The 26,432-nt window shown below is 46.8% G+C and overlaps 2 protein-coding genes across 2 annotated transcripts; both read right to left on the bottom strand.

Moving 5' to 3' along the window:
• Positions 1-1,377: 1,377 nt before the first annotated feature.
• On the bottom strand, positions 1,378-8,632 carry LOC117060809 (protein NipSnap homolog 3B-like). Its single transcript, XM_033173353.1, has 6 exons — positions 8,530-8,632; positions 5,345-5,567; positions 4,329-4,484; positions 3,115-3,264; positions 1,763-1,849; positions 1,378-1,663 (listed from the first exon to the last, which is right to left on the bottom strand). Exons 1-6 carry the CDS (start codon positions 8,587-8,589, stop codon positions 1,587-1,589), a joined length of 753 nt encoding a protein of 250 aa, XP_033029244.1. The 5' UTR covers positions 8,590-8,632; the 3' UTR covers positions 1,378-1,586.
• Positions 8,633-11,103: 2,471 nt separating this feature from the next.
• On the bottom strand, positions 11,104-15,999 carry LOC117061113 (E3 ubiquitin-protein ligase TRIM32-like). The gene is made up of 3 exons (XM_033173800.1): positions 15,931-15,999; positions 13,215-13,757; positions 11,104-11,519 (listed from the first exon to the last, which is right to left on the bottom strand). Exons 1-3 carry the CDS (start codon positions 15,997-15,999, stop codon positions 11,172-11,174), a joined length of 960 nt encoding a protein of 319 aa, XP_033029691.1. The 3' UTR covers positions 11,104-11,171.
• Between the last annotated feature and the right edge of the window lie 10,433 nt (positions 16,000-26,432).

A 26,432-nucleotide genomic window follows, 5' to 3' on the forward strand; every position in this document is an offset into this window, starting at 1 on the left:
GCAGCTGGTGAGAAGCTCCTTAATTGCCAAGGGCATGGATCCCATGGGTAGCAGGAACTAGTGCTGCTGGTAGGATTTAAAGCTCCAAAATATATGTAAATATCTAATGTCCATGTATTGTGCGCACACACACACACACTGCAGGTATACAAATCAGGCAGTCGAAAATGCTTGCGACCACATTGGTGTATTGGAATAAAAACATCAAAGCGATGGCAGGTTAATATCTTTATTAGAACTAACGAAAAAATGTAACAAAATAATCAACGAGCTTTGTAGAATTCCTGTTCTGTCTGATTATGTTAAATTTAAAGAGGAAATGGAGCGTTGAGGGACATGGTACAAAAGCCCCACTCTTGTGAATGGTGCGATTTTAGAAACAGAAAAACTAATTTCAGAATCAAAACAGTTCCTTTTGTGACTCATGAAAATATACCTATGGGGTGGAACAGCGGTATGCATCAGGGAAGGGGCCCAGGTGACTAAATACCGTAGTATTGCACTCCTTGATATTTAGTCTTATTTCTGCTTTTGCTTATAATTGCCATATAGGTGCACCATATCTGATAGTGTCATGTGCCAGAATTGACATGTTGAAACGGGTTGTAGAGGACACTTTCTCAGAGGTGTGGGTGTATGACTTGGGATAGCTGAAGGCTAACCTCTTAATTGTGCTATAAAACTTTGGGAATTTTAGAAAAAAGTTTATTGGGCTTAAAAGCTTAAACCTTGGGGAAATAGTTGTCCTCTAAAATGCAGGAAAAAATCAGTTACTAAAATATTACACAAACAATTCAGTTGGGGGGTGTTTCAGAAAGACTTCATCCATTTTTATTTTTATTTTACATTGACAACCCTGATCGTCATTTCTTCCCGTAACGAATTCCACAAAGTAATCAGATCTAGCCTGAACAATCTATTATAGTTGAAACATTATGGGGAAATGCAGCTCTAATTTTAACACTGTCCATGCTTCACTGTAATCCGGATAGTGGATGTTAATCTGTAAAAGCAGTACTAGGAATTATATGTTAATGTATGGTAGATTCCCCATTAAGGCTAGGATTAATCCAGTGGGATTCTGGGATGTTTGGGGGTGTAATATTTTATTTTACTTTACTTTTTCAGGATTTTAAAACGGTATGTGTATAAAACAAAAAACATCACCTCAGATTTGTCATGCATATTTTCACTTCTCTTATCTATGATAAAAACCTGAGAGCTGATTGTGTGTTAAATATGACCTAAGATGTTCACAGAATTTGAGAGCCAGTGTGATGTGGTGATTAGAGATTCAGTCTAGGACCTGAGAGACCAGGGGTTCAAATTCAAATATTTATGTATTTACTTATGTCATCATAAGTAAATACATAAATATAGTTTGAATCTACATATTTTTAAGAAAAGCAAGCTAGTGTGTATTCTTTGCTAGCGAGCGGCGGGAAAATCAAGTTTCGCACACGCAATTCAACATTTTGCAAGGCTGAACTCAATTTGCATCAAGGCACAAACGTTGCAATTGGAGGATAAAGATGCCGAAATAAAGAAAGGATGTGTTCATCTGTTGCCTTTCATCTGTTAGAGAACTATTTCAAAGGCGAAAATGGTGCAGGAATCAGGAGCATGTTTTTCTGGGATTCCAAGTACTGAACGTTCTCCCGTACTGAAAGTAAATGCAACGTAGGACAAAACTGGGTTAAACTTGCTGAGCAGCGTTAAAGAAATGTTGGCACCTATGCCAAGACACACCATCACCTCTTACCTGCTGCTACCACCCTGGCATCTTCGTGGGCAAAATGCCTCCCAGCCGCACGGCTATCAGGATTCTCATACCACCAAAGCACATGAACTGTGAAAACAGGAGCAAAACCAAGGTCAGCTCTGGAAGAAGTTTACCCATGGTTAAGTAAAACTGATTCAATTCAAACAGAAATGAAAAATATATGTGTATTAATGAAGGTTTAAAATGAAAAATGGTTAAACGTGTATCACTGAAGGGTTGCTAACATTGGGTTTTTTCCAATGTTGTTTTCTATGGGCTCTTGCTGAGTGAATCTAATAGTTGTTTTCTGCTAGTTAACATTTGAGTGTTGTAACCTTAGATCACGTGATGAAGGTATTGAGTTGCAAATCTCCATTTTGAAGGGAGCTGTCATAGTCTCCCAAACTCTATGGAGTGAAGATGTAAATGAAGCTCTCAGTCTAAGGCCAATGAACGCTGGAAAGCAGGTTGTGGAGAGAGAGAGAGAGAGAGAGACCTTTACTTATAGATAGGTCTGTTTGGGTTATTTCATATTTTCTAAGATGCAGAGCCTGTTGCACAGCATAAGACATTGTATCAATATTTTTGGATATATCATTTGATGTTTCTGTTTTATTTTGAAGAGTTCTGCTAATAAAATTTGAACAATATTTTCATGCTTCATTTCCAAAAGGAGTCAGTGTTCATGCACCCAGTTGCTTCAAACTGCACAATATTAACATCTGCAACACCCAGATCTAAAGAGGAAGATCCTGGGCGCACAAGTCCCAATGGGCATCTGATTGGCTACTGTGAGAACAGGTTGTTGGACGAGACTCTGACCTGACCCAACAGGACTCTTCTTATGTCTTTATGTACACTCACTCTGCGCATGTTCAGAAGTACCTTTTATCATTACCTCCTATGCACGGCCAAATATGGGAGGGTGTGATGGTAAATGGAAGAAGGGGTAAATGGAAGAAGGGGAGAAGCCACAGGATTAAGACAACAGCTTCAAGATACTACTTTCTGCTTCACCACTGGACATACTCCATAGCACAAAGGAATGTCGGTGCATGTCAAGTCCCTCCACAGAAATGAATGGAGACCAGCATGTCTAACCGAGCATGACCAACAGCCTGGATAGCTCGGTTGGGTAGAGTGTGGTGCTGATAATGCCAAGGTTGCTGGTTTGATCCCTGTATGGGCCAGCTGCATATTGCTGCATTGCAGGGGGTTGGACTAGATGATCGTCAGGGTCCCTTCCAACTCTACAATGCTATGATTCTATGTGTGAAACTACAGATCATAACAACGCGGGGAATATCTTGAAATTATTTTGCCTCTGAAACATGAAATGATAGGTTTTGTACCTGTATTAAGTAATCCGTATTCTGTGTGGAAGACACCAATCAGTTCAGAATAGTCTTTGCTGATGTGCGCATCAATCACTGCTTTGAATGACTCTCCCCACAAAGCGGGTCCACCTGGTTTCAGCTGATAAGTAACCAACTCATAAACTCCTAGATGGGTGGGGCGGGGTGGGGTAGAGGGAGGAAAAAGAAATTATCAGCTAAATAGTAAAATACAAAATAAAAAGCTGTTCACCCTATGCCCATATCTTCACCAACATTCCTACTGTATTTGCTTCACAATTTATTTTCAGCCTACTTTTTAGTTCTTTGATGGCGACCCAAAATCTTATTTCTGCGTTTCATGAACATCTATGCTTCCCTCTCTTTGAACAGTGTGCTTAGGTTTCTCATTTATTTTCCGTTTTTGAGCAGTTAAAACCATGTACTCATCACTGCCAATTCTCCGCCACATAACGTCTAGTTCTACCCTTATTTGTGGGTAAGTGTATTTTAGAGAAAGGGATTAAAAAAACCTCTCAAGATTTGAAGTGGGCGAAACAATTTTATCTCAGGGGGAAGCTACAGATATGGAAAGATATAATGCCGAAATGAACGACGAAATATACTGGGAGACACGGGCTGTTTTTTGAATCGCTACGAAAGATGGGATGTTTTGAAACACAGCTATGGCTTAGGTCCATTAATGGGGGGAAAGATCAGGCTATGAAAAATTCCACTTCTGTTTCTCCCGCTTACCTCCATGCATGTCTGTTTTATTTTTGACCAAATTATTCTATTATAATATGAAGCACGTTTCAAATTCAGCTGCAAACAATGAAGAGCTTTGGCATGGACATAGCCAGGATTTTTGTTAGGAGGGGCAGGCCTTTTGTGGGGGGGGGGGGGCAGAACCTCAGTTAGCTATGTATTTTTATTGATGGGGGGTGCAGCTGCCCCCTGGCTACGCCCATGAGCTTTGGAGAGGCTTCTTCCAGAAATTAGGAATCTTCACAGCACCACATTTCCAGGGCACTTCTCATAGGAATTCCTCTTTCCCCCTTGACCCAGTGACCAGAAAGGGCCAGAGCAGCCTCTGGTAACTTTAACCAGAGCTCTCTGGTGGCACCATGACCAGTAATGTTACTTATGCCCTCTCCTCGAAATGCTCCCTGAAATTTGTTCCAATACTAAAAACCAGTACTGTACACTGTTGGTGCAGTAAGACAGCTCACCTGGCTTTGGAGAACTCCCGAGCTCACACCAGGGGACCATGTAAGCAATTTCCGTATGCTGCTTGTCTAGGAATTGAAGAAGTACAGACAATCTTTCCTGCCATTCTTTATCAGCGACCACAGCTTTCCTTACAGCTGTCCTGTGGGCAAAGTTGTCTATGTAAGAAAGCAAAGAAGTGTTAGAACTCCTTTGGCCAGGTTCGATGGGCAGGCTAATAATAATAATAATAATCTGGTTGGATGGAATTTTGTTCTTGCACAAGGACAATTTGTTTCTTAAGCAGTATAGAGGTAAATACCTATGTGCATACCCAAGAAACCCATCAGGTTTTCAGAATTTATGGTGGGTGGGGAAATACCAATGGAAAGGATGGCACAACTGTTCTGTTCTGTTCAGTCGTTCAGTCGTGTCCGACTCTTCGTGACCCCGTGGACCAGAGCACGCCAGGCACGCCTATCCTTCACTGCCTCTCGCAGTTTGGCCAAACTCATGTTAGTAGCTTCGAGAACACTGTCCAACCAGATGGCACAATAATTGCAGCGAATTAACCTGGACGCGGGTGGTGCTGTGGTCTAAACCACAGAGCCTAGGGCTTGCCGATCAGAAGGTCGGCGATTCAAATCCCCGTGACTGGGTGAGCTCCCGTTGCTCGGTCCCAGCTCCTGCCTACCTAGCAGTTTGAAAGCACGTCAAAGTGCAAGTAGATAAATAGGTACCACTCCAGCGGGAAGGTAAACGGCGTTTTCGTGCGCTGCTCTGGTTCGCCAGAAGCGGCTTAGTCATGCTGGCCACATGATCCGGAAGCTGTACGCCGGCTCCCTCGGCCAGTAAAGTGAGATGAGCGCCGCAACCCCAGAGTTGTCCACGAGTGGACCTAACGGTCAGTGGTCCCTTTACCCTTTACCTTAACCTGGCAGTAAACCTTCCTGAAATATCTACAATCGCTTGAGAAATATCCTACTCGGGATCTGCATAGACGTCCCAAATGGCTAAAGCGCTACCACGCAGTGCATACCATATTTCCAAATATGGAAAGCCTTATTCATTGACCCAAACTCTGCTGTCCAGAATCCAATCATCTCTGAGTGAGCCAGGCGAATGTTGATGCTTTTATTGACCAACTCGAGGAATTCCTTTGCCTTTGCTGGTTTGATATCGTAAGTACGGAGTTCATAGAAGGTGCCAACATCTTGCCTGGGTCCTGTGGCAAGAGACGAGCAAACCTGATACAGACTTGGCTTTAAAAGAGAGACATGAAAGCAAGAATTCCAGTTAGAAAATGAAATGAGGGTTTTGTTTCCAAGTTTGCAGCCATGCTAATAATTACAGTGATACCTCTGGTTACGTACTTATTTCGTTCCAGAGGTCCGTTCTTAACCTGGAACTGTTCTTAACCTGAAGCACCACTTTAGCTAATGGGGCCTCCCGCTGCCGCTGCGCCGCCAGAGCACGATTTCTGTTCTTAACCTGAAGCGTTATTTTTGGGTTGGCAGAGTATGTAACCTGAAGCGTCTGTAACCTGAGGATCAGTAGTTTTGCTCTGTTACAAGGTATAGTTTTAGTATGTGAAGCTGCAAACACTTTGATTTTTTAAAAATCTACTTAGTGCAACGAACCTAAATAATAAATAATAATAATAATAATAATTTATTTATACCCTAACCATCTGGCTGGGTTTCCCCAGCCACTCTGGGCGGCTCCCAACAGAATACTAATACTAAAAGCACCATAAAACATCAAACATTAAAAACCTCCCTAAACAAGTTTGATCTCGTTTGCTCACTAGCTTTTCATCTTCCAACGGCTACATATATCAATTTAAATTCATAGCACATCCTGAAGACAAGTTTGAGGAAGAAAAAGCAGCTTCGCATCATCAGGCTGATGTAGCTTTGTCTGTTTCTGCAAGTGCAACAGACAAACACTCTCCAATTTTTATTTTTATTTTTTTGTATAATAAAAGCTGGTGTTTTCAGCAATCCAGGTTTTCTGCATCAAACTGAGGGGCACTGATCATCGCATCAGTGATTAATACAATTATTGGTTGTCCTATGAGAAGGAATCCATCACTTTGCCTGCTGAGGAATACCTGCATATCTGCAAAAGGAAACTTTTGTGCAGAGGGTTCCAAGGTGTGTCCAGAGGCAAGCTTTAAATGCAGTGGTACCTTGGTTTTAGAACAGCTTACGGTAGTTTATGAACAACTTGGTTTATGAACAACTTGTTCTTCGTTTTATGGGGCTGACTTGTGACTGTGGCTTGTGACTTTGTTTTTTGTGACTGTGGTTTATGACTTCATTTTTGTGATTTGTTTTTGTGACTGTGTGGAACCCAGTTCAGCTACTGATTGATTGTGTGACTGCAGAAATGGATAAAAGTCCCCCTTCCAAACAATGGTTATCATCAGTGCATGTAAGAAAAAAAAGGTAATTTTAATTTTTATCATCTACAATGCTGCCTTGTTTATTTTATAGTACAGTACATTGATTATTTCTTTCATTTTATGGATCAATGGTCTCGTTAGATAGTAAAATTCATGTTAAATTGCTGTTTTAGGGGTTGTTTTTAAAAGTCTGGAACGGATTAATCCATTTTGCATTACTTTTTATGGGAAAGCCCGCCTTGGTTTTTGAACGCTTTGGTTTTGGAACAGACTTCTGGAACGGATTAAGTCTGGGAACCAACAAACCACTGTACAGGATGCTTAAAAGTCCTGCCAAGTCTCACCATTGTCCTCCATAGATAATAAAAGCAGCACCCTTGAACACACCCAGCATTCTCCTGAGGCTGCATGTTGCAAGGGATGGCAGATTTTGGGGGGTGGGGGTGGGACTGTATTTCAAGAAAGCTTGCCCTCCTTTACCAATGTTTAAATTTAAGGAGCCCTGATAGTCTTGCAAGGAAGCCAAGAGTTTCTGTGAACGTGTTTAAAAAAAACAACCCTTATTACACAAGATAAATATCCTGAAGAACTGCAAATGAGAAACATGCATGTGTATGTCAGCAGCAGGTGTCAGTATATGGCAGTTTGCTCCATTTAGAAAGCAGCACCAGCAGCTGCTCAATTTCCGCTGCAGTACTACAGGTGACATTTTGCTTGTTTTGTTTTATTAATCAAATTTGCTATTGATACTCTGAAATGGGAAATGCGGTAGGATGTCTGCACAAAAAGGTGGCGATCAGTCAGACCCTGGGGTGACTTTGCACCAATAAAATCATCTGAGGGAAAACAGTGTCCTTAATTGTGGCACACACAAAAATGGGGAGGGAGGGAGGGAGGGAGAGAATAGTTAATCAGCAGCTTGATCTGGAAAAGTTAGCAGGTGACATTTTTCATGGCACAGGGATAAGCATTATCACCTGCAATGTCTCCACATCTGTTAAAGAAGGTGTGACAGCTCACAGGCCTTTTCAGGCCTCAAAGCCTTTTTCCACGGCCTACCTCCAAGCACCATACTGCACAGGGGAAGAAATTGTCCTTTTGCAGTGCAGAGTTTGCAGGATATCTCTCAACCCTGCAATGCAATGCAATGTGCTGTGTGTGTGTTGTTCGGTGGGGCCTTTGGCAAAGATCACCTCTGGCGTGCAACCTTCCGCTTGGCTAACCTTGACTGCAGTTCTTGAGCTGAGGAAGGTGAACCACCTGTATCTTAAAGGCATAGATCCAACCCGAATGACGCAACTAATCTAAGACAGTTAGCGATGGTGGAGATTTATACTGAAGGAATATTATTCCTTTCCAGCGTGCCTCTGCTTTCCTCGTCTCCTAGCAGGCTCCTGCGCCGTTAAAAGATTCACGTAGCAGGCAGAAATCCAACAGGTAACACCCTTCCTGGCGAGGGGAAGCGCCACACACCTGTTGGGTGCCTGCCTGTCATGCAGCTCTTATAGGCAGGGGGACCCTACAAACGTGTCCGCCTTCCCACGTGGGAACTAAGAACCTTCTTTTCCCCCAAATCCCGGGTGTCTGAAACAGGAGCTCGCTGCGTGAAAATGAGCAGGTGAAGGTTCCCCCCCTACCCTTCCCGGAAAATATGATACGATTAAAAAATGGTATGGTCTCCAGTCCATACCCATGGGCGCGTTTAAATGCACACAGGGTAAAAATAAAGCAGTTTAAAAATTGGCAGCCTCGTTCCCGATAGACTTGGGAAGTCAGGAGAAGAAATCTGAAGCCTGGCGCCTCTTTCCCGGCTTTACCTGGGCTTTGCACCCCGATAACGCAGCTCTGCGGAGGGAACCGAGGACGCGCGAGGCCATAGCGCAGCGCCCGCCGACAGTTCTGCCGCGAAGGAAGCAAAAAGGCTCCTTGCACCGCTTCGCCCCGACCCTTTGCCTATGGAGGCTGCAGGGAGACAAAAAGCCTCGCGGTGCTTTCCAAGAATAGCACCAGCAGAAAGATCACCAAACCGGGAAGGTAGAGACTGTAACCGTCCGTAAATGTTTGGGGGGGGGGGGGGGGTTCCAGTTTGGTAGTTAGAACGCTTTGCAAACCAGAAGCAAATGAACTCAGCTGTTGTATCCAAGCAGATGATTGCGTGCCGGGTTTTTTTTTTTTTAAAGGTCTTATGGTCATTCTGGAAAGATTGGGTGAGGGTGATAATAAATGAATACACGTGTTTGTAGGCTCACAAGGCTCTTCCCCCGCCTTGTAAAGAGGCAGAAAGGTTGATCTCATCCGGACTATACTGCATTGACATTTTCGTTTCAAATGAACAGGATCCAGTGGATTCAAATGGAGTAGGTGCACCACATATTATGATTGATTTTGTGTATGAGGGGTGTCTTACCTGGGTCCCCCAATATTTTATTCAAGTTGGCAGTCACCCCACTTCCGGGGTAGTTTGTCCACCTTTGGTCCCCCACCCCCACCCACCCCTACACTCAACAGTGGCTCCTAGATGCTGTCAGCATGGGCCGTGGCCACATCCCAGGAAATGGCTAAACCAGGTGAGGAGAGCCAATGGGTGTCAAATAATCCTTGGTGAGTTAGGGACATCTCCTGCATGCGAAGACAGGCTCGGTCAGATTGAATGGACCGGACGAGAGCCATAGTGGGTCCAACCGTCAAGAAGGCGGTTTCTGCACGTGCTGTAGAGGGAAGTGAAGGGCAGATGGGGCTCATCCACCTGGGAAGGTAGCCCATTTAGGAGAAGGAAAACTCTGATCCTAAACCTCCGCTGCCTTGCAGGACACCTTCGGGAGAAGAAAAGGCTAAGGAGGCAATGCAGGAATCTCACCTAGATCATGGTTGCAAGCAGTGCTGTTTTTCTAGAAAAAGAGGTGCCGGAGCTCACCATGAACTTCTCCCTTGTTCTCTTCGAATGACAATGGCGCCCACCTGAGAGGTGCCGGAATGGGGTTCTGCTGAGCTGCGGCTGGGGGAAAAAACAAACAAACCCTGGGTGCAAGTATAGCTCAGTTGGTAGAGCATGATACTCTTAATCTCAGGGTTGTGTGTTCGAGCCCGACATTGGGCAAGAGATTCCTGCATTGCAAGGGGGGTTGGACTAGATGACCGCAAGGGATCTCTCCCAACTCTACAATTATGATTCTATACATGACCGTTGACCATCCAGCCTCTGCTTTAAAGTCTCCAAAAAAGGAGAGTCCACCACCTCTCATCTGCTCCACTGTCAAACAGCATCTTACCAAGAGGTTGTTAGGAATGGGGCAGGCATGTTACTTGTTGCTTCTTTCTCCCCCTCACCCATGCTCAGCTTTCTAACTGCAGGCTGACGGTGTATGTGAGCGTAACTTGTTTTAACTACTCTATAAAGGTGGCCACGAGGCTTAATCTTTTTAGAACAGGAGACATAAGTGTATCGCTGCAAAATAGCGAATGGGGTCTGCCCATCCAGCCTGCCCCCAAAGGACAGAAACAGAAACATGCCTTTTCTTCCCGTGTCAGCAAGCCAAGCATGGATGTGCTGCATTGGGGTAGGAAATCAGCTACAGATTTTGGTCTCTGGGATCACGGGCGTCGCGAGGGGGCGGGGGGGGGGGCGGTATGCCCCAGTTTCCAGGGGAGGGGGGTGACACTTGGGCCAGCCCCGCTGGCGGACCGAGCAAGCCGCAGAGTGAAGCTGCTCCGCCCCGCGGCCTGTCCAGGGTCCACCCGCCGGCGCCGCTATGGGGCTGCCCCGCACAATCGGGACGGGGAAGCCCCAGGAGCCGGCACATGCTTGGCGGGTTGCCGCTGGAGCAGCAGCGCCGGCGGGATGGACTGCGCATGCCTAGATTTCCGTGCATGCGCAGTCTGTCCAGACGCATACGTCGTGATGTCACGACACATGCGTCAGGTCGCCCCGCCCCCAGGGGGTGCCTCAGCGCGGCAACGCCGCCCCTGGCACCCGAGAAGCTTCCTACGCCTCTGTCTGGGACCATCCAAAATGGGTGCAGGAGTGGGAATATTTGCCACGCATCGGTTTGAGCCAAACATTGCAGACCCTATACATAAATAATATATCACGGGCTTTAGGGGTGTTATAGATTGGGGCGGGTGATTAGGCTGTATGCCGAGACTCTTCTCATTCCTGGATCCAGCAAGTAAGAATTCAAATTCCTGGACTAGCCAGGGTAGAATCCTGATGAGGCAATAGCCTAAGTACGGGCCATTAAAGTAACAAAGGAAGTGGCTTTGTGCCAGATAACAAATGGGTGGGGCCCCTCCCCCCTCCCCCCTCCCCCCTCTCCCTCAGCTAGCTGGTGGTTAGAAAGGCAAAGACCAGAGTGGATAGTTGAGTTATGTTAGCTAGAAGCTGGAAGCAAGGCTGGGAAGGCAGAGAGCCAGCTGTGTTTATTCCAGTGAGTTCCCTTGCTCATTGAAGGCGGCGACTTGCTCATTTGTACCGATAGATTTTAACACAGTGGTTGTAGCAGTCGGTGACAGCTATCATCCCATGGTCCAGCATGGAGAGCCCGCTCGGTCCTTGCAGGCCCTCGTTCACCAATACAGTACTGAGGGTTGAGTCGGGATTAAACATCACGATGCAGTTTTCTCCTTCGTCGGATACGAAGATGTTCCCGTGCCCATCCTCACAGATGCCAGAAGGGTTTTCGAAAGTACGAACAAGCCCGTACCGCGGCCCGATGGTTCTTTTCACCTTATTTCCCTTGTCGATAACTTTGATGCAGCAGCCCTGGTACCTTCCGAAAAGCTGCCCTTCTGTAACTAAGATTTCGTCGCTCTGTGGGGGTGAAGTTGTGGAGCGAAGGGGGTGGAAGAGAGGACAATGTTAACAGTATTTCACACAGGTCTTTGAGAAGCCGCTTTGTAACTCAAGAAACAATGCCTTTATTTCTCACCCAGCTATCCCTGCCACCTTCCAAAAGAACTTAGGGAAATATCCTCACAACAGCCTTGCAAAGTAGGATCTGGTGAGAGTTAGTAACTGGCCCGAGGTCACTAGGGATGAGGATCTGAGCACAGAGCAAGTCCTGAAGTTGTGACCTGAGGGCTGTCAGGCAAGGATTCAACCCTTGGCCAAAGGATGGAACTGCACAGAGAACAGGCAAATAAATTCCTTATCCCAGCAGGCCAGGTGAAAGACTAGGACAGGTGATACTCTTTGACCCGAAGAACTAAGGGACTTCTTATTTGGGGGCATTTTTACCTTGCTCTCCTCCTTTTGCTTCATTCTCAACTCCACATGAGCCAAGTCTGACACCCTGTGGTTTCTGTGGTTGTGCAGAGATTTGAACACCAAACCTGAGTCCAGTGCTCTTCTGACACTATACCACACACTGACTCATAGGGAGAACAAAGCTTGCTATTGCAATGCAGGAATATGCAGCTGTCCCAAACGGGGATCGAACCTGCAACCTTGGCATTATCGGCCCCACGCTCTGACCCAGAGGTCAGCAAACATTTTCAGCAGGGGGCTGGTCCACTGTCCCTCAGACCTTGTGGGGGTTCGGACTATATTTGGGGGGGGGGGGAGGAAATGAACAAATTCCTATGCCCCATAAACAACCCAAAGATGCATTTTAAACAAAAGGACACATTCTACTCATGTAAAGTTACAGGTAGGTAGCCGTGTTGGTCTGCCGTAGTCGAAACAAAATGAAAATAAAAAATTCTTTCAGTAGCACCTTAGAGACCAACTAAGACACACTTAGTTGGTCTTTAAGGTGCTACTGGAATGAATTTTTTAAATTTTTATTTTGTTACTCATGTAAAAACATGCTGATTCCTGGACCATCCGCAGGCCAGTTTTAGAAGGTGATTGGGCCGGATCTGGCCCCTGGGCCTTAGTTTGCCTACCCATGCTCTAACCCATGGATAGGCAAACTAAGGCCCGGGGGCCAAATCCAGTCCAATCGCCTTCTCAATCCGGCCCGTGGACGGTCCGGGAATCAGCGTTGAATCAACTTTATTGTTCTTAGATATTGTGTTTCTGTGGGTTTTTTTTTTAACGTGTAGTGCTCCAGTGTGAAGCGGTCTATCAATTTGATTAACTTTGAGCCAATCAAAAGGCATCAATCCAAGTCAAAGCTCAGCACGTACATTTTGTTGAGATACGTTCTGGTTTCTGCCTGCATCTTTCACAAACCACAAGCTCCGTACTCCTTCTCTCTCAGTTGCCTTGCTGGCCCAATCAGTGCAAAAACCCATCCAGCCCTCTGACACTCAACCAGGTGCTACAGGTAAGGTTGTGTGGAGCCCTGAGCAGCTGGGATGGTCAAACAGTCCTTTACAAGGGTGCCAGGAGGAGTAAACAAAAGGAGGTCCTCCTGCTGCCTTCATTTCCAAAGCCCCAAATGTCCCCATTTTTCTAGTTGCTGCCCACTTCACTGTCTAAACTTAGGCTAGAGGCTTGAAGCATTCTGTGCTACCAACCAATAAGCAGATATTTGGCCCTTCTGGGGGTCTCATACTGTACCTTATTGGCTGCCAACCGCACCGGCCTATGAAACCCTTCTATGGAACTTGTCTTCAGAACGGCGTTCATTCTCCAGTCCACTCCAATGATGTTAATTTTCCCTCCGTCACTCCAGTCTGTCACTGCAATTTTGTTCGCTTTCAAGACGGCTATCCCATATGAATTAGGCCAGGTGATTTTCGGAGACTTCAGTTCGTGGATCAGCACCCCATCTTTGCTGAAAAGCTGGATGATTTTGGTCCCATTGGTAACGAGAAGCACGCCATTTTTCATGCAGGTAATGTCCCCCAGACCTTTAATTGGTTCGAATCCATAAGGGAACCTTTGCTTAACCTGACCATCTGCGCTATAGATCTGAATAAGCCCAGTTCCACTGTCTTTCACGGCCAAGTCACCGTCGGGAGTTGTTGTCAGGCTGTTTGGCCAAATCAGCTTGCCGGGGATTGTACCATATCCTCCCACTATTTTTTCTAGAGCGTTGTACTGGATCCTTTGGATTCCGGAAAGTTTCCATTTGTTGTTAAATCTGAGAACTCGTTCTAACTAACAAAAAACAGAAAAGGAACAGACAGCAACGAGTCAGATGGCACCTTTTAGGCTAGTGAAACATATTCTGTGGCCAAGGCTTTTGTCCGTTAGACGTTCCACTTTGTTTGGATGCAACAAGTGGTCCTTAAATTAGGCTCAGGCTGAAGAAGAATGCTACACTTCCTATGGGTAAAGGTAAAGGGACCCCTGACCACTAGGTCCAGTTGCAGACGACTCTGGGGTTGGGGCTCTCATCTCGCATTACTGGCCAAGGGAGCCGGTGTACAGCTTCCGGGTCATGTGGCCAGCATGACAAAGCCGCTTGTGGCGAACCAGAGCAGCGCACGGAAACGCCGTTTACCTTCCTGCCGGAGCGGTACCTATTTATCTACTTGCACTTTGACATGCTTTTGAACTGCTAGGTTGGCAGGAGCAGGGACCGAGCAATGGGAGCTCACCCCGTCGCGGGGATTCAAACCACCTACCTTCTGATCGGCAAGCCCTAGGCTCAGTGGTTTACTCTAGCATTTAAACTTACAAAGCAACAGGGCATATTCTGGACCTCTTTGAAGTCAAGGCACAGCTAATATGATCCTGCATATGAACTCTTGCTTAAGATCGTAAGGATCGCATTTCAAGATCAGAACAAGAGTCCATCTAGTCTTGCTTCTAATAGTGGCTGGAAAGACACCTCTGGAAAGCCTGTATGTGCAGGATAGCCACCTTTTGTTGTCTTTAGTTCCCAGTATAAATGCTAATTAAGGGTATGCTGTATCTGCACATGGAGGGTGCATTTGGGTCTGCTTTGTCTATTAGCCATTGATGGACTTTTCCTCTTCAAATTCATCTCAGCCTTCTCCAAAGCCCTCTTGAGGCCAAAGCAAACAATCCATTCTCTGTCTGCTTGCTAGCAATGCAGTGGAGATGGCGTGGGAACGCAAGACTACATGGCTCTGCCTAGATAGTAGGGCTGGGCGATATATCGATATATCGTCCAAACTGGCTTTGAAGTCCATATTGTGATATCGGTTTCCTAATTTCTGACCTGGCAAAATATCGTGAATCGTGATGCCTGTTAGGGCCAGCGGGCGATATATCGCCCCAAACCGGTTTGAAGTTAATTTTGTGTTACTGGGTTCATAATTTTTGTGACCTGGCAATGTATCGCAAATCATGTGTGTGTGTGTGTGTGTGTGTGTGTGTGCTAGGCAAAAATCACAAGGTGAGTGAAATATACTTGGAGTCAAGTGTGAATTTCATGCTCTTTATTCAGCTCATAGTGGTGAGGAAATCCAGTTTCCCCAAAACGTTTGCTTTATATACACTATTTACACAATGGGCCCCACGTGATTGGCTAATTCCGGGATACTCCTGTATGCCAATCGGAGTGCGGATTCACTTCCACCTGGAGCTGGATTGGGTGGCTCCTGCGGACCAATCAGACTGCTGCAATCTCAATCCTATTGTTCTAGGACCAATCAGACTGCTGCATTTTGGATCCTATTCAACTCAGTACATAACAGTGAGGAAAACCATGAAGCCAGCCAGTGCCTCTACATAGCTCCATCATTATTTCAGACGCCATGATAAATCACAATGTTTAGCTGCAGGCAGGTAGCCGTGTTGGTCTGACACAGTCAAAATAAATCAAAAAATTGTCCAGTAGCACATTAGAGACCAACTAAGTTTGTTCTGGGTATAAGTTTCGTGTCCATGCACACTTCTTCAGATATCTTAGTTGGTCTCTAAGGTGCTACTGGACAATTAAAAAAAATTTTTTTTTTAATGTTTAGCTGCTGATATACATATCACAATGTTGAAAACCAGATGGCGCCCAGGCCTGCTAGCCAGCCAATCAACCCATCTGGGAGCCAGAGCAAAGCAAAGCAAAAGCATTCTCAGTTTGGAGAGCCACCCAGTGGAAGCATGTGGCAGTGACTGTAATGGCTGTGGCAGGGAAGAGACAAGCTGCTGTGTGTGCTTTGGGTTGCAAGAGAACCCCATCACGGGTTACATCCGCAGCCCGAGGTTTCACTGTACATCTATTTAACAGTACCTGGAAAATGGGGTGATGGTGATGGAGAGAGGTCTGCTCAACTACAGGGTCAAATTACCTCTTTGTGCATAGTGCATGCAGAGCAGGGTAGATGTCTCACCAACTCTTATACATCCAGGAATCCGGGTTCACCAAAATGCTGGCACACTGCCCATTGGCCTCACTACGGGCTCTGTTGTTCTCTTGCAAGCTGTCCATCATGGCTGCCTCCTGCTACCCTTCCTCTGTACACCTCAGCCCCCTGCCCTCTCCCCCCCTCCCATTGTTACATCAGTGTTGCAGACTGTATGAAGTGTGCAGAGGCAAGATCAGGACCCAGGTAAGGGACATAAAACAAGCAAGGCAGGTGTTGATACCTGTTCATCCTCTAGCTCCTTCAAAAAATAAGAATCTAGCATTGCTCCTTGGACAACTGTGGGGAATGTCCCTAGAATACAAAGAGGGGAAAGGCACACATAAAGCACATTTATTTATTTAATTATTTATTTAGTAAGTTAGTTAGTTAGTTTGTCAATCGCTATATCTTGCTCAGGGAAACCCAAAGTGACCTAAAACCAAACAAATAGACAATAAGCCCTGCATAGATACATTAAAACCAAGAGGAAGGATAAGTACATTTAAAAACATCCCATCCACTTCTAAAAGGCAACAGAAAGTTAAAGGCCAAAGGCCTGGTTACAGAGGAAAGTTTTTGCCTGGCGTGTAAAGGTATACAGTGGTACCTCTGGTTACGAACTTAATTCGTTCCGGAGGTCCGTTCTTAACCCGAAACCATTCTTAACCTGAGGTACCACTTTAGCTAATGGGGCCTGCCGCTGCCTGCGATTTCTGTTCTCATCCTGGGGCAAAGTTCTTAACCCGAGGTACTACTTCCAGGTTAGCGTAGTCTGTAACCCGAAGTGTTTGTAACCCGAGGTACCACTGTATAATGATGAGGCCAGGCAAGCATCCCTAGGGATAGAATTCCAAAAATGGGGAGCCGCCACAGAAAAGGCCCTGTTATTGTGTTGCCCCCCCCCCGGAAACACTCATGGAGGGGGTTTCCCCAAAAGAATCCTGGGAAATGTGGTTTGTCATAGGTGGGGGGATTGTAGCTTTGTGAGAGGTAAACTACAGAGGAGCATGTGGTTCACGAGGCTGCCTATACGTCATTGGGATCCGTCTGTCTCGAAAGACAGTAGAGTGCGCCCAGGAGTGTCTTGCCCATAGAGGCAAGTGGCATGGGGCGCCAGGGCTCCAAGTTCGCGCCAAGTTCTTGAGGGCTCCTGGGAAGAGGCGGAGGCTGGACGCGGCGCCTCCCGGCACCAGCTCACTGCCCTCGCCCGCCACGCTGAAGCAGCGCCACTCCTGGAGCCTCCACCTGCCGTGGCCACCACATCATGGGCGCCAAGGAAGAAGCGGAGGCTGGGCATGACACCTTCGCCCTCTGCGCTGAAGCAGCACCGCTCCCGGAGCCTCCGCCTCTTCCCCGCCGGAGGAGCTTTCCTCCAGCCGCTGCCCGCCTCCTCCAGCACCGCAAAGCTGCCGGCAGCGCTGTAAAAAGATGAAACGGAGTGGGGGGCGGAGGGATCTTTGAACCATGGCGCCGGATATCCTTAAGACTGCCCTGACTGCGCCTCTGGGGGCAGGGGCGTAGCAAGGGGGCGGAGGGGGAGGGGGGCCCCATCAGGGGGCGACCCCGCCCCCTGGGCTGTTTTGTTTACTTTTTTATTTTTTTAATTTTCTTTTTCTTTTTAGGCTATTTTCAGCACTGCCGGGGTCACCCCCCCTCGCTGGTCGCCCCTGCGGCTCCGCCCCGGCAGCGCTGAAAATAGCCTCCCCCCTTCCAGTGGCGGAGCTCGCCCGTTGCCTCTATGCCGAGCTCCGCTGCTGGCTGGCTTGCGGAACCGGGGCATGTAGAGGGGCGGTCCAGTGAGGAGGGACACCCCTCCTCGCTGGCGCATCTCTCTCCCTGCCCCGACTTGCGCTCCGCCAAGGGAGCCCGGGTGGCAGATTCGGGAGTGTTTGCAGCCCGCAGAGACTCCCGAATCCGTCGCCCAGCACTCCTTCGTGCAGCGGCTGCTCACGCAGGCACGAGCAGCCGCGGCATGAAGGGGTGCTGCTGCTGGGCGGGGGCTTCGGGATTCTCATAACGCACGCACACACCACGATGCCCCCCCAGGGGTGCCTCTTGGCTTCCCGCCCCGGGCAGCCAAGGGGCTAAGAACGCCCCTGTCTGGAGGTGAAGTAAAATTGCTGCGTTAGCAACACTGAAGAAACCTCCCTGGGGTGCAAGCAGTGTGTATGGAGGTCCTGGATTGCCCAGACAACAAGACACGCCCCCCCCTCGACCTCACTGATGACTGGCCCAAAGGAAAGCAGAGCAATACATTTGGCTGCAGGGTCATATGAGTGACCCGAAGACCAGATAGGAGGACATTTGCAGTTCCATCAAGACACCAGTCTTCGTCTAGCTACAGAACGATCTATATTCCACCCCCACCCACCCTGCTCCCTTTATTGCCTCTGCCACCAAAACCAGTGAGGTCTTGGGAGGTGAGGGTGGAAAAAAATGCTTGCAGGCAAAGATTAAGTCCCCGAACTGTAGGTTGGCCATTCCTTCTTTATTGGTTTTAAACATCAGTCATAATAAAAGATAAAAATTATAATAAAAGAGACAGATACAATTGCCACCTACTAAACAATCATCCAGATCCCATCTAAAAAACAACAACCCCTTTTGTGCACATCTCCAGACACAAGTATAAAAGAGGTTCTCTCTCTCGTGCAACTGGCTAAAATAAATCCATTTTTCGCAGCTTGACCATTGTGACCTTTCCAGAAAAACCACACAGAGATCTTAATCTTTTGTCTGTACAGCATTGCAATAGCTCTTCAACACCCCCTTGGGATACAGATACAGAATCTTAAATTTTAAATGATGTTTCTGTAACGGCCATCTTGAATTGCAGACAGCATCTGTTGAAACAGCAGGGGAGTCATTGTTCTCCTGACTGAACACTTGAAAAGAATCAATAGAGAAGTCGCAGATTCCCGAGAAAATGTGATCATGTAATACTATGGGACTTTGTACGCTGTTTAGTTTGTTCATTGTGTCTGTTTTATTTTCTGCCTGTCTTCTAAGCGTAAAGAGCACACTCGCAGTCCCTCAGTTTAGTTTTCCGTTCAAGCACCGACCAGGTGAAGACTTATTTAACAGTACTACTGTGTTGCGTGCCTTTGGCAGATCGTGCCTTAGCATAACCATATTCATTTGCACAAAAAACATATTTTGCCTTTCTTTCCCAAGCACATGTAACAGAGAAAGCCAGATATTTCATCATCATTAATAATATTTTTAGCTAGAGACATCCATGCAGTTAAGAAATCCATCATTCAGCATCCATGAACTGAAGGCTGCAATTATGGCCAAAACACTTTACAGGAGATCCATTTCTAAGACTATCATCCTTTGACCCCTTCAGTAATAAGTTGTACTGAAGGAATTATGCACCAACTCTTAAGCTAAGCACCCCAATTCTGCAGCTACCCCTGTGACTCTTGCACAGTTCCGCGGCAATGACTTTTTGAGCCATCTTAATAAAACAAGATAAACTTACTTAGTTCCTGGATATAGTGCAGTTGTAGCTGAGATCCAACCGCAGCTTCTGTCCCATTAGCCTCATACCCAAGAGAACTATCTCCAATATCACCATGGAACAGGATACTCCCATCTGTTCAGCACAGCTCTTTGTTCTGTTTTTTTGAGCCTCAGCTCCTGCTCTTTGAAAGGAAACTGCAATGTGCAGTTGAAAACGGCTCCTTTCTGGTCGCTGCATGTAGCTGGGGTTTTATAGCGGGTATCTCAGCTGTGACTGCTTTGGATGGCCTTAGACAAGTTATTGGCTTGCCAGATCTGCCCTCTCTACCTGTTATATGTAGATATAAACGGTCTCGGCCCAGATCACCTGAAGGAGCATTTCCACCCCCATAGTCCAGCTCGGACACTGAGGTCCAGCTCTGAGGGCCTTCTGGCAGTTCCCTCACTGCGAGGTGTGAAGTTACAGGGAACCAGGCAGAGGGCCTTCTCGGCAGTGGCACCCTCCCTGTGGAATGCCCTCCCATCAGATGTCCAGGAGATAACTACCCAACTTTTAGAAGACATCTGAAGGCAGCCCTGTATTGGGAAGTTTTTAATGTTTGAACTTTCATTATGTTTTTATATGTGCTGGAAGCAGGGCCGTCTCATCATAGGGGCTGGGTGGAGCGGTGCGCCAGGGCGCCGGCCCCCCCAGGGGCGCCCCCACAAGCCCGCCGGCATACCGGGCGCCCCCTCCCCAACCCACCCCCGCCCTCACGGGCGGGCGGGCGGGCAGGCACTCGCGCGCCGGCGGGCGGGCTGCAAGCCGTCCGCCCTCCGGAGCCCCAGCTGGAGCGCTGGGAAGGGCGCGCAAAGCCCCGCACCGCTCCAGCGCCTCGCCCCTCATCCACCGCTCGCCCACCCCCCCTCCCGAGGAGCAGCCAGCGCAGGAGGGAGGCGGGCGGAGAGGCGGCACACCGGGGGTGCCGAGGGATCGCCGCGCCACGGCGGCCAATCCCTCTAAGACGGCCCTGGCCGGAAGCCTCCCAGAGTGGCTGGGGAAACTCAGCCAGATGGGTGGTGTATAGATCATAAAATTATTGCTATTGTTGTTATTAGGCCTACTTTACAAGGATGGTGTGACGATTAGTGAGGCAACATCTGTGCAACGCTTTGATCCATTACGAAACGTGCTACAAAAGCGCAATGAAGATGGAAGTCAAGGAAACAAACTCTTAGGTCCTAAGGCAGTATTTAATATAGGGCACTTCTGGACTGTGGCTTTTATGTATTGAAGTTCTCACCCTAGGCCACTAGGGGTGTGTGTATATAGTTCATTCTACTGCAGTTTTCACTCAGGTCCGCATATGCAAAAGAGGAATTGTAAAGTGACGTTCAGGGATTGGGTAACTGCAGAACATTGTTACTGTTGCGTTGTAGCTGAGTTCTATATAAGCAGGCTGCTGAGGCCTTCAGCTCACTTCTGTTCCAGCCTGAGAATAAACAAGAGCTGTTTGGAAATCACTGTGTCCACTCACAACTTAACAGTGGCTATTCGGAGGTGGGATTCAGTCACTTACTGGCAGATTTAGCCTTTCTGAACCTGGTGCCTTCCAGTTGTTCTGGGGCTACAACATCCAGCACCACCGACTATTTGCCATGCTGGGTGAACTAATAGGAGTCATAGTCCCAAACATTGGGAGGGGATCAGGTTAGGTAGGCTTCAGGGGTGAGGCAAGCCCAGATATTTACTCGTCCTGAGATAAGGGTTGATTCCAGCATGCTCCCATTCAGCGAACCCTATGTTTCAGTAGAGTGCATCATGCCTAGGGTTGCCACCCATCCCTAGAAAAACACGAGGGGTGGGAAGAGGCGGATCGAAGAGAGAGAAAGAAGGTCTTTGCACTTTGCACAGGCCTGATCCATCCAGTCTGGTAGAGAGTTTGCACAGGCAGCGAGGAGGAAGGGCAGCTGGCCGAAGAGCAAGACTGGAAGAAAAATAAATCACTGAGCTCAGCGTAGCAGCTAAAACTTGCCCGCAAATTCCTTTGTTGCAAAGGTGGTGGTGTGTTGGCTCATTGGTGGTGAGTCAGCTTTGAAGCTGTTTCTGCACCAGGTAAAGCAATTTTTAGCTCCCCAATTCCCCTCACAACCTGTCTTGTATTTTGCCCGGCCAAAAGTGGCAACCCTAATTGTGCCTTAGCTCCTGTATAATGAAACTCTGACCTTTACACAGAATGCTGGCTCCCTAATGCTGCCAGAACCGTGTATCATGGGATTTGTAATAAAACCCTGAGCTAGCAGTCAAATTCCAGAAGAATGTGCTAACAGCGTTACCTTCTGGAATTCATAAAGCTTCGGCAGAAAGTTCTACAGACCTGTGGTGGGGATCACTTCTTTCCTTGCTGAAACAAAGCCGTTTGAGACTGCTTTATCGCCCAACACGACACTCACAGAAAGTTAGCAAGGGTATGCTGTTGTTGCTTAATGATCATTTTCTGTTGGGCATGCTTTCTATACACAGAGAATTTTGCACGCGAGGAAGGTTCGAAATATTGTACTTTCCCTATCTGCAGTTTGAAGTGGTACAGTCCATTCTGCCTTGCCAGTACTCCACCACAGAGGTTTGGAGTAGAGACAGGATGATGGGAACAATTTGACAGCTTGACATGTTATAAGTAGTCAGAAAAAGGATGGCAGCCAACAAACCTTGTAGGTTGTGCTTATATCTCCCTCCCCCCTCCTCATGCTGTTTCGGAACAGAATGCAAAATATTGTTGTACACCACCCCAGTCTGTGAATGGTGCGAGATTCTGGGAGTATACAACCTGAGACTACAATGGAGGGCTTCATAGAGTTAAGACCCCAAGAGGGTCTTGCTTCTCCCCTAGCCACATTCTTGGATTCCTGCAGAAATCAGGCATGGCTCTGACTCTCTGCCTTCCCAGCCTGCTGCCTTGCTTCTAGCTTTGACTTCACGTACCTCTCAACTTTGTCTTTCTAATTGCCAGCTAGCCGAGGGAAGTGGCCCCACCCATTTGTCACCTGGCGCAGAGCCACTTGCTTTGTTACCTTAACAACCCATGCGATGGGGGTCATCACCAAGAAACTTGTCTGGCTTACTATTCCAGTAACTGGATCCTTGTTGGATCCAGAAATTGGAAGGAACTCGGGCATCCAGCCTACCCCCGCCCTTGACAACTCAAATATATGCGCCAGGGTTTTCCTTGGTGGTTTACTGGACTAGACTAGGAACCTGGAGGTTTCTGGTTCATCTCTTACCTCTGGTGTGAACTTACCATGAACGTACCTCTCCCAGTCTCAGCCCTGACTCCAATCTGCAGCATCATGCCTTTGTGCCTTCTAGTAGTAGCAAACTCAGCAGGTGAGTGCTGCTGGCAGGATTGTAATACAAATGGGTCCACTGGGAAACGAGAGGGAGGCCATCAGCAATTGTAGAGTTGGAAGTGACCCAAGGGATCATCTTCTAGCCCAAGCCCCTGCAATGCTCGATAGCCCCTTGTCTCTCAGGTCCAGCACTCTAAACACTACTACACCATTGCCTTTAGATGTTTAAAATTTGCTTTTAATTATATAGTTTTAACTTTTTGGTGTTGGCTGCCCTGGACTCATTTGAGAGGAAGGGCAGGCTGTAAATTTAATAAATAACGTAATCTTAATGTTGAAGTTGATGATTATCTAGCTTTGGCGATATAAGGCAAGCCAGATATTCTGCTCCCCTCTCCCTGCCCCCCGCCCTGTACTGCAGCCCAATACTTTTCTTTCCAGCGCTGCTCATTCATCTGCAAAACTCGCTGATCAGGCCATCACGTGCTACGATATTCTGCAACATGCTGTCTCCAGCCAGATTCAAACCATATGTCTTTCTGTACAGTAAGATTTCCAGATCAGTTCGTCACACCACTCTCTGTGTGCAGCTGGCTAACTTGCAGCTGGAGGCTAGCAGCAAGATGTCTAAAGGGAGGAGCAGGCAGACCCCACCCTGTGCTTGAAAACTTTGCCCTGGAGGCACAATGCTCTCACCTGGCTTCTCTGAACTGGTGTATCTCCTTGGGCTCCACCTAGAGAGATCTGAAACTGGAATACTTCCTGACGTTTGCAGAAGAAACAAGGCACTAAAAATCAAACCAACCAACTGGCTACTTTAGAAAATTGGGAATAGAAAGGTTTTTCTAGGGCCACTGGTAGATCATGTGACATGTTTGCATTGGGCTGAGTCCTGACTGTCGTACAACTTCCCTGCAATCAGAGCAAAAGCTCAGTAAAGACTGGACACAGTCTAGCCTCCATATTGACTCTGTAAATGCAAAGCAGGATGAATGTTCACCATACAGGACTGCAGGTAGCTTACTGCCTGCCAGCTGGTGAGTTGGTCTCTCTGGTCATAAAGCAGCACTCTAGCCATTACATCACACTGTCTTTTCTCTTCCTTCTATGTTTTTATAGACCGCATAAGCCTGAAAAAGATATACACTTTCCTTTTTCTGAATATTTTAAACTACAGATGTATTGATAATGAGAACACAGATAAATTTTCTGAAGCAACATTGACAGCATTTTTAATGTTATCATTGAGATGTAATTGTTATTTAGTGGCATTTATTTATTTACATAACTACTTTTCACAGGCTCAGAGCAGGTTACATAAACATTAATAAATAAACCCATTCATTTTTATTCATCTTAATACCTTGCATTGCAGTTTGATATTGATCTTATCATAGCTTGGTTTGCACTAAAGTGACGTAATGGATTGTGTGCTTTGTGATGTATAGCAACAAAACAATAGCATCATTTTATATCCTATTCTTCTTCCAAGGACTTCAAGTTTCTCCCTTCCACAACAACACTATGAGGTAGGTTAGGTTGGAGATAGGTTAAGTTGTGAGGCAATGACTAGCCCAAGGTCACCCAGTGATCTTCCTGGCTGAGTGGGGATTTGAACCCAAGTCTCTTAAGACCATCACTCTGACCTCTTCCCCACGCTGGCTCTCAGTCAGTATTCTGTTAATATCATTTCCACCCATAGCCTGAAATAATGTGCTTGATAAGCAGATAGAGAAAGTCCCTCATGTTCTTTAAAAAAATTGTTCTGCCCTCTATGGAAAGAGTGCTGTTTGAAATGCTAGTATTCAGAAGGAAGGAAAAGAAACCAACATGTGTTTAAAAAGGACATGACTTTCAATTTCATTCTTGTTATTTAATGGACTGGTTTTGCTCACGACACTGGTTATAGGCAACTTGCAACTACCATGGCTTTTGTTGGTGAGGGCAGGGAATAAACTTAATAAAGGGCCAACAACAAAACAATTTATGATGTGTACTTTCATGTTATTAATTTTATTTGAAAGTGTGAGTGCAAAAAGCAAAAATGAAATTACAAGGGGGCCTTCGCTGGGAAATGAAATGATCCCTCCTTTGGCTCAGTGGGTCAGTGTGGCTGGCTGTATAGACACATAAGCACAGATATACATAAATACACATACACACAGAGGAGAAGGTAAGTGAGAGAGCATGTACAATATAGCTGTGCACAACTTGCACAAATGTGACATAGAGTAATTTTTGCCTTCCTTATACGTAGAGTCTGTAAGAGTGAGTCACACTTGTGTCAACAAGCTGATGACTCTCCTTCCCTGTGGCGTACGACTGCACTGCCGCTGCCTTCGTTGGCTCATCTGCTGCAAATCTGTTGCGTTGATTTCTTTTTTGATACAGAAGGCACTAAATGTCACGGAGGGAGGGGAAAGCTTTGATCTTTCCAAACAGAGACAGGCCAAGGCATTTTAATATCTTGAGGCAGGAAGTCCAAACGGCGGGAAAAGTATAATAAACTAACTGCACACAGTCCTATTATACACATCTGCTCAAAAGTCCCATTGTTCACTGGGGAGTACTTCCAGGTACTGTATAGGAGTACAGTATAGGATGGCAGCCTAAATTATTTGCTGTTTCTTTAACGATCCTCCGTAATCTCTGCTTGTAGCTGCGCATCTCACTTTGCCCAACAGTAGGGCTGGCTCTGCTTATTCAGGGCATCGACTGGAATCACATCCCAGTGGATATCAATGGGATATAAAAAATTCCTGGTTATTCTCCTTTGTTGAAAACTGCATACCCTTCAACATTTCTCCGATGAAAATAGGGACATCCTATGTATTATTATTATTATTATTATTATTATTATTATTATTATTATTATTTTACTATTCACACCCCACCCATCTGACTGGGTTGCCCCAGGCACTTTGTACGGCCTCCAACATATATAAAAACATAATTAAACATTAAACAAACCTCCTCTATACAGGGCTGTCCCGGGGGTCGAATAATTATGATCCCCGACACACAAAATCAAAACGTTAAATATCAATGCCTTCCCTTCTTCTCTTTCCATGGTTCATTTTACATATCATAAATCCCTGCACACGTTACAGAAACTATACCATTCAGTGTAGCCATTGATACTTTAAGGATGTAAAAATGAATACTTTAAATTGTAAAACTGACAATTTAATAAAAAATATATTTTAAAAACCCAAAATCAAAACATTAAATAAATCCCTGGCTGCACGTTCTCCTGCCGTCGTGGAGATATTAGGATAAAACTTTTGTGATGTGTGTGTGTGGTTTTTTTTTATTTTAATGCAGCCGTAACCGTTCATCAACCCGATCCGCCCGAACCAACCTCGACCTCGCTTCGCCTCTCAGCGAAGCGAGACCCAGCGGCGGCCAGAACAGCTGCGCTTTCTCAGCAGGCGGCAAAAGTGCGGGCAAAGGATCCTCCCCCGGCGGCTTCACTGCCCCGCACTGCACATGTGCAGCCACTTGGAGGCACCGGAGCGAGGCGGAGGGCTTTGCACATGCCCAGAAGAACCGCCTCACCTTCCCTCCCTGTGGGGGAGCTTCTGCCGCTTGCCCAGCGTGAAGTTCGGCGGGCGCCCCCCCCCACTCCGCCTCGTTGTCATGCCGACTCCTCGCCGCCGCCCCCTCGCCGCGTGAGCCGCCGGAGAGGAGAGCGCGCGCGCGTCCCGTCCTCCGCCCCCCCCCCGCA

The sequence above is a fragment of the Lacerta agilis genome, chromosome 16 (assembly GCF_009819535.1).
Source record: "Lacerta agilis isolate rLacAgi1 chromosome 16, rLacAgi1.pri, whole genome shotgun sequence".
NCBI classification, from domain to species: Eukaryota; Metazoa; Chordata; class Lepidosauria; order Squamata; family Lacertidae; genus Lacerta; species Lacerta agilis.

Coding starts and splice junctions, on each gene's coding strand:
- LOC117060809 (XM_033173353.1), bottom strand. CDS start 8,589: ATGGCCTCGCGCGTCCTCGGTTCCCTCCGCAGAGCTGCGTTATCGGGG. Junction 5,568..8,529: donor TATCGGGGTGCAAAGCCCAG/GTAAAGCCGGGA, acceptor TCTCTTTTAAAG/CCAAGTCTGTATCAGGTTTG. Junction 1,664..1,762: donor TGCCAGGGTGGTAGCAGCAG/GTAAGAGGTGAT, acceptor ATTTACTTTCAG/TACGGGAGAACGTTCAGTAC.
- LOC117061113 (XM_033173800.1), bottom strand. CDS start 15,999: ATGATGGACAGCTTGCAAGAGAACAACAGAGCCCGTAGTGAGGCCAAT. Junction 13,758..15,930: donor GGCAGTGTGCCAGCATTTTG/GTGAACCCGGAT, acceptor GTTTTTTGTTAG/TTAGAACGAGTTCTCAGATT. Junction 11,520..13,214: donor TGCGGTTGGCAGCCAATAAG/GTACAGTATGAG, acceptor TCACCCCCACAG/AGCGACGAAATCTTAGTTAC.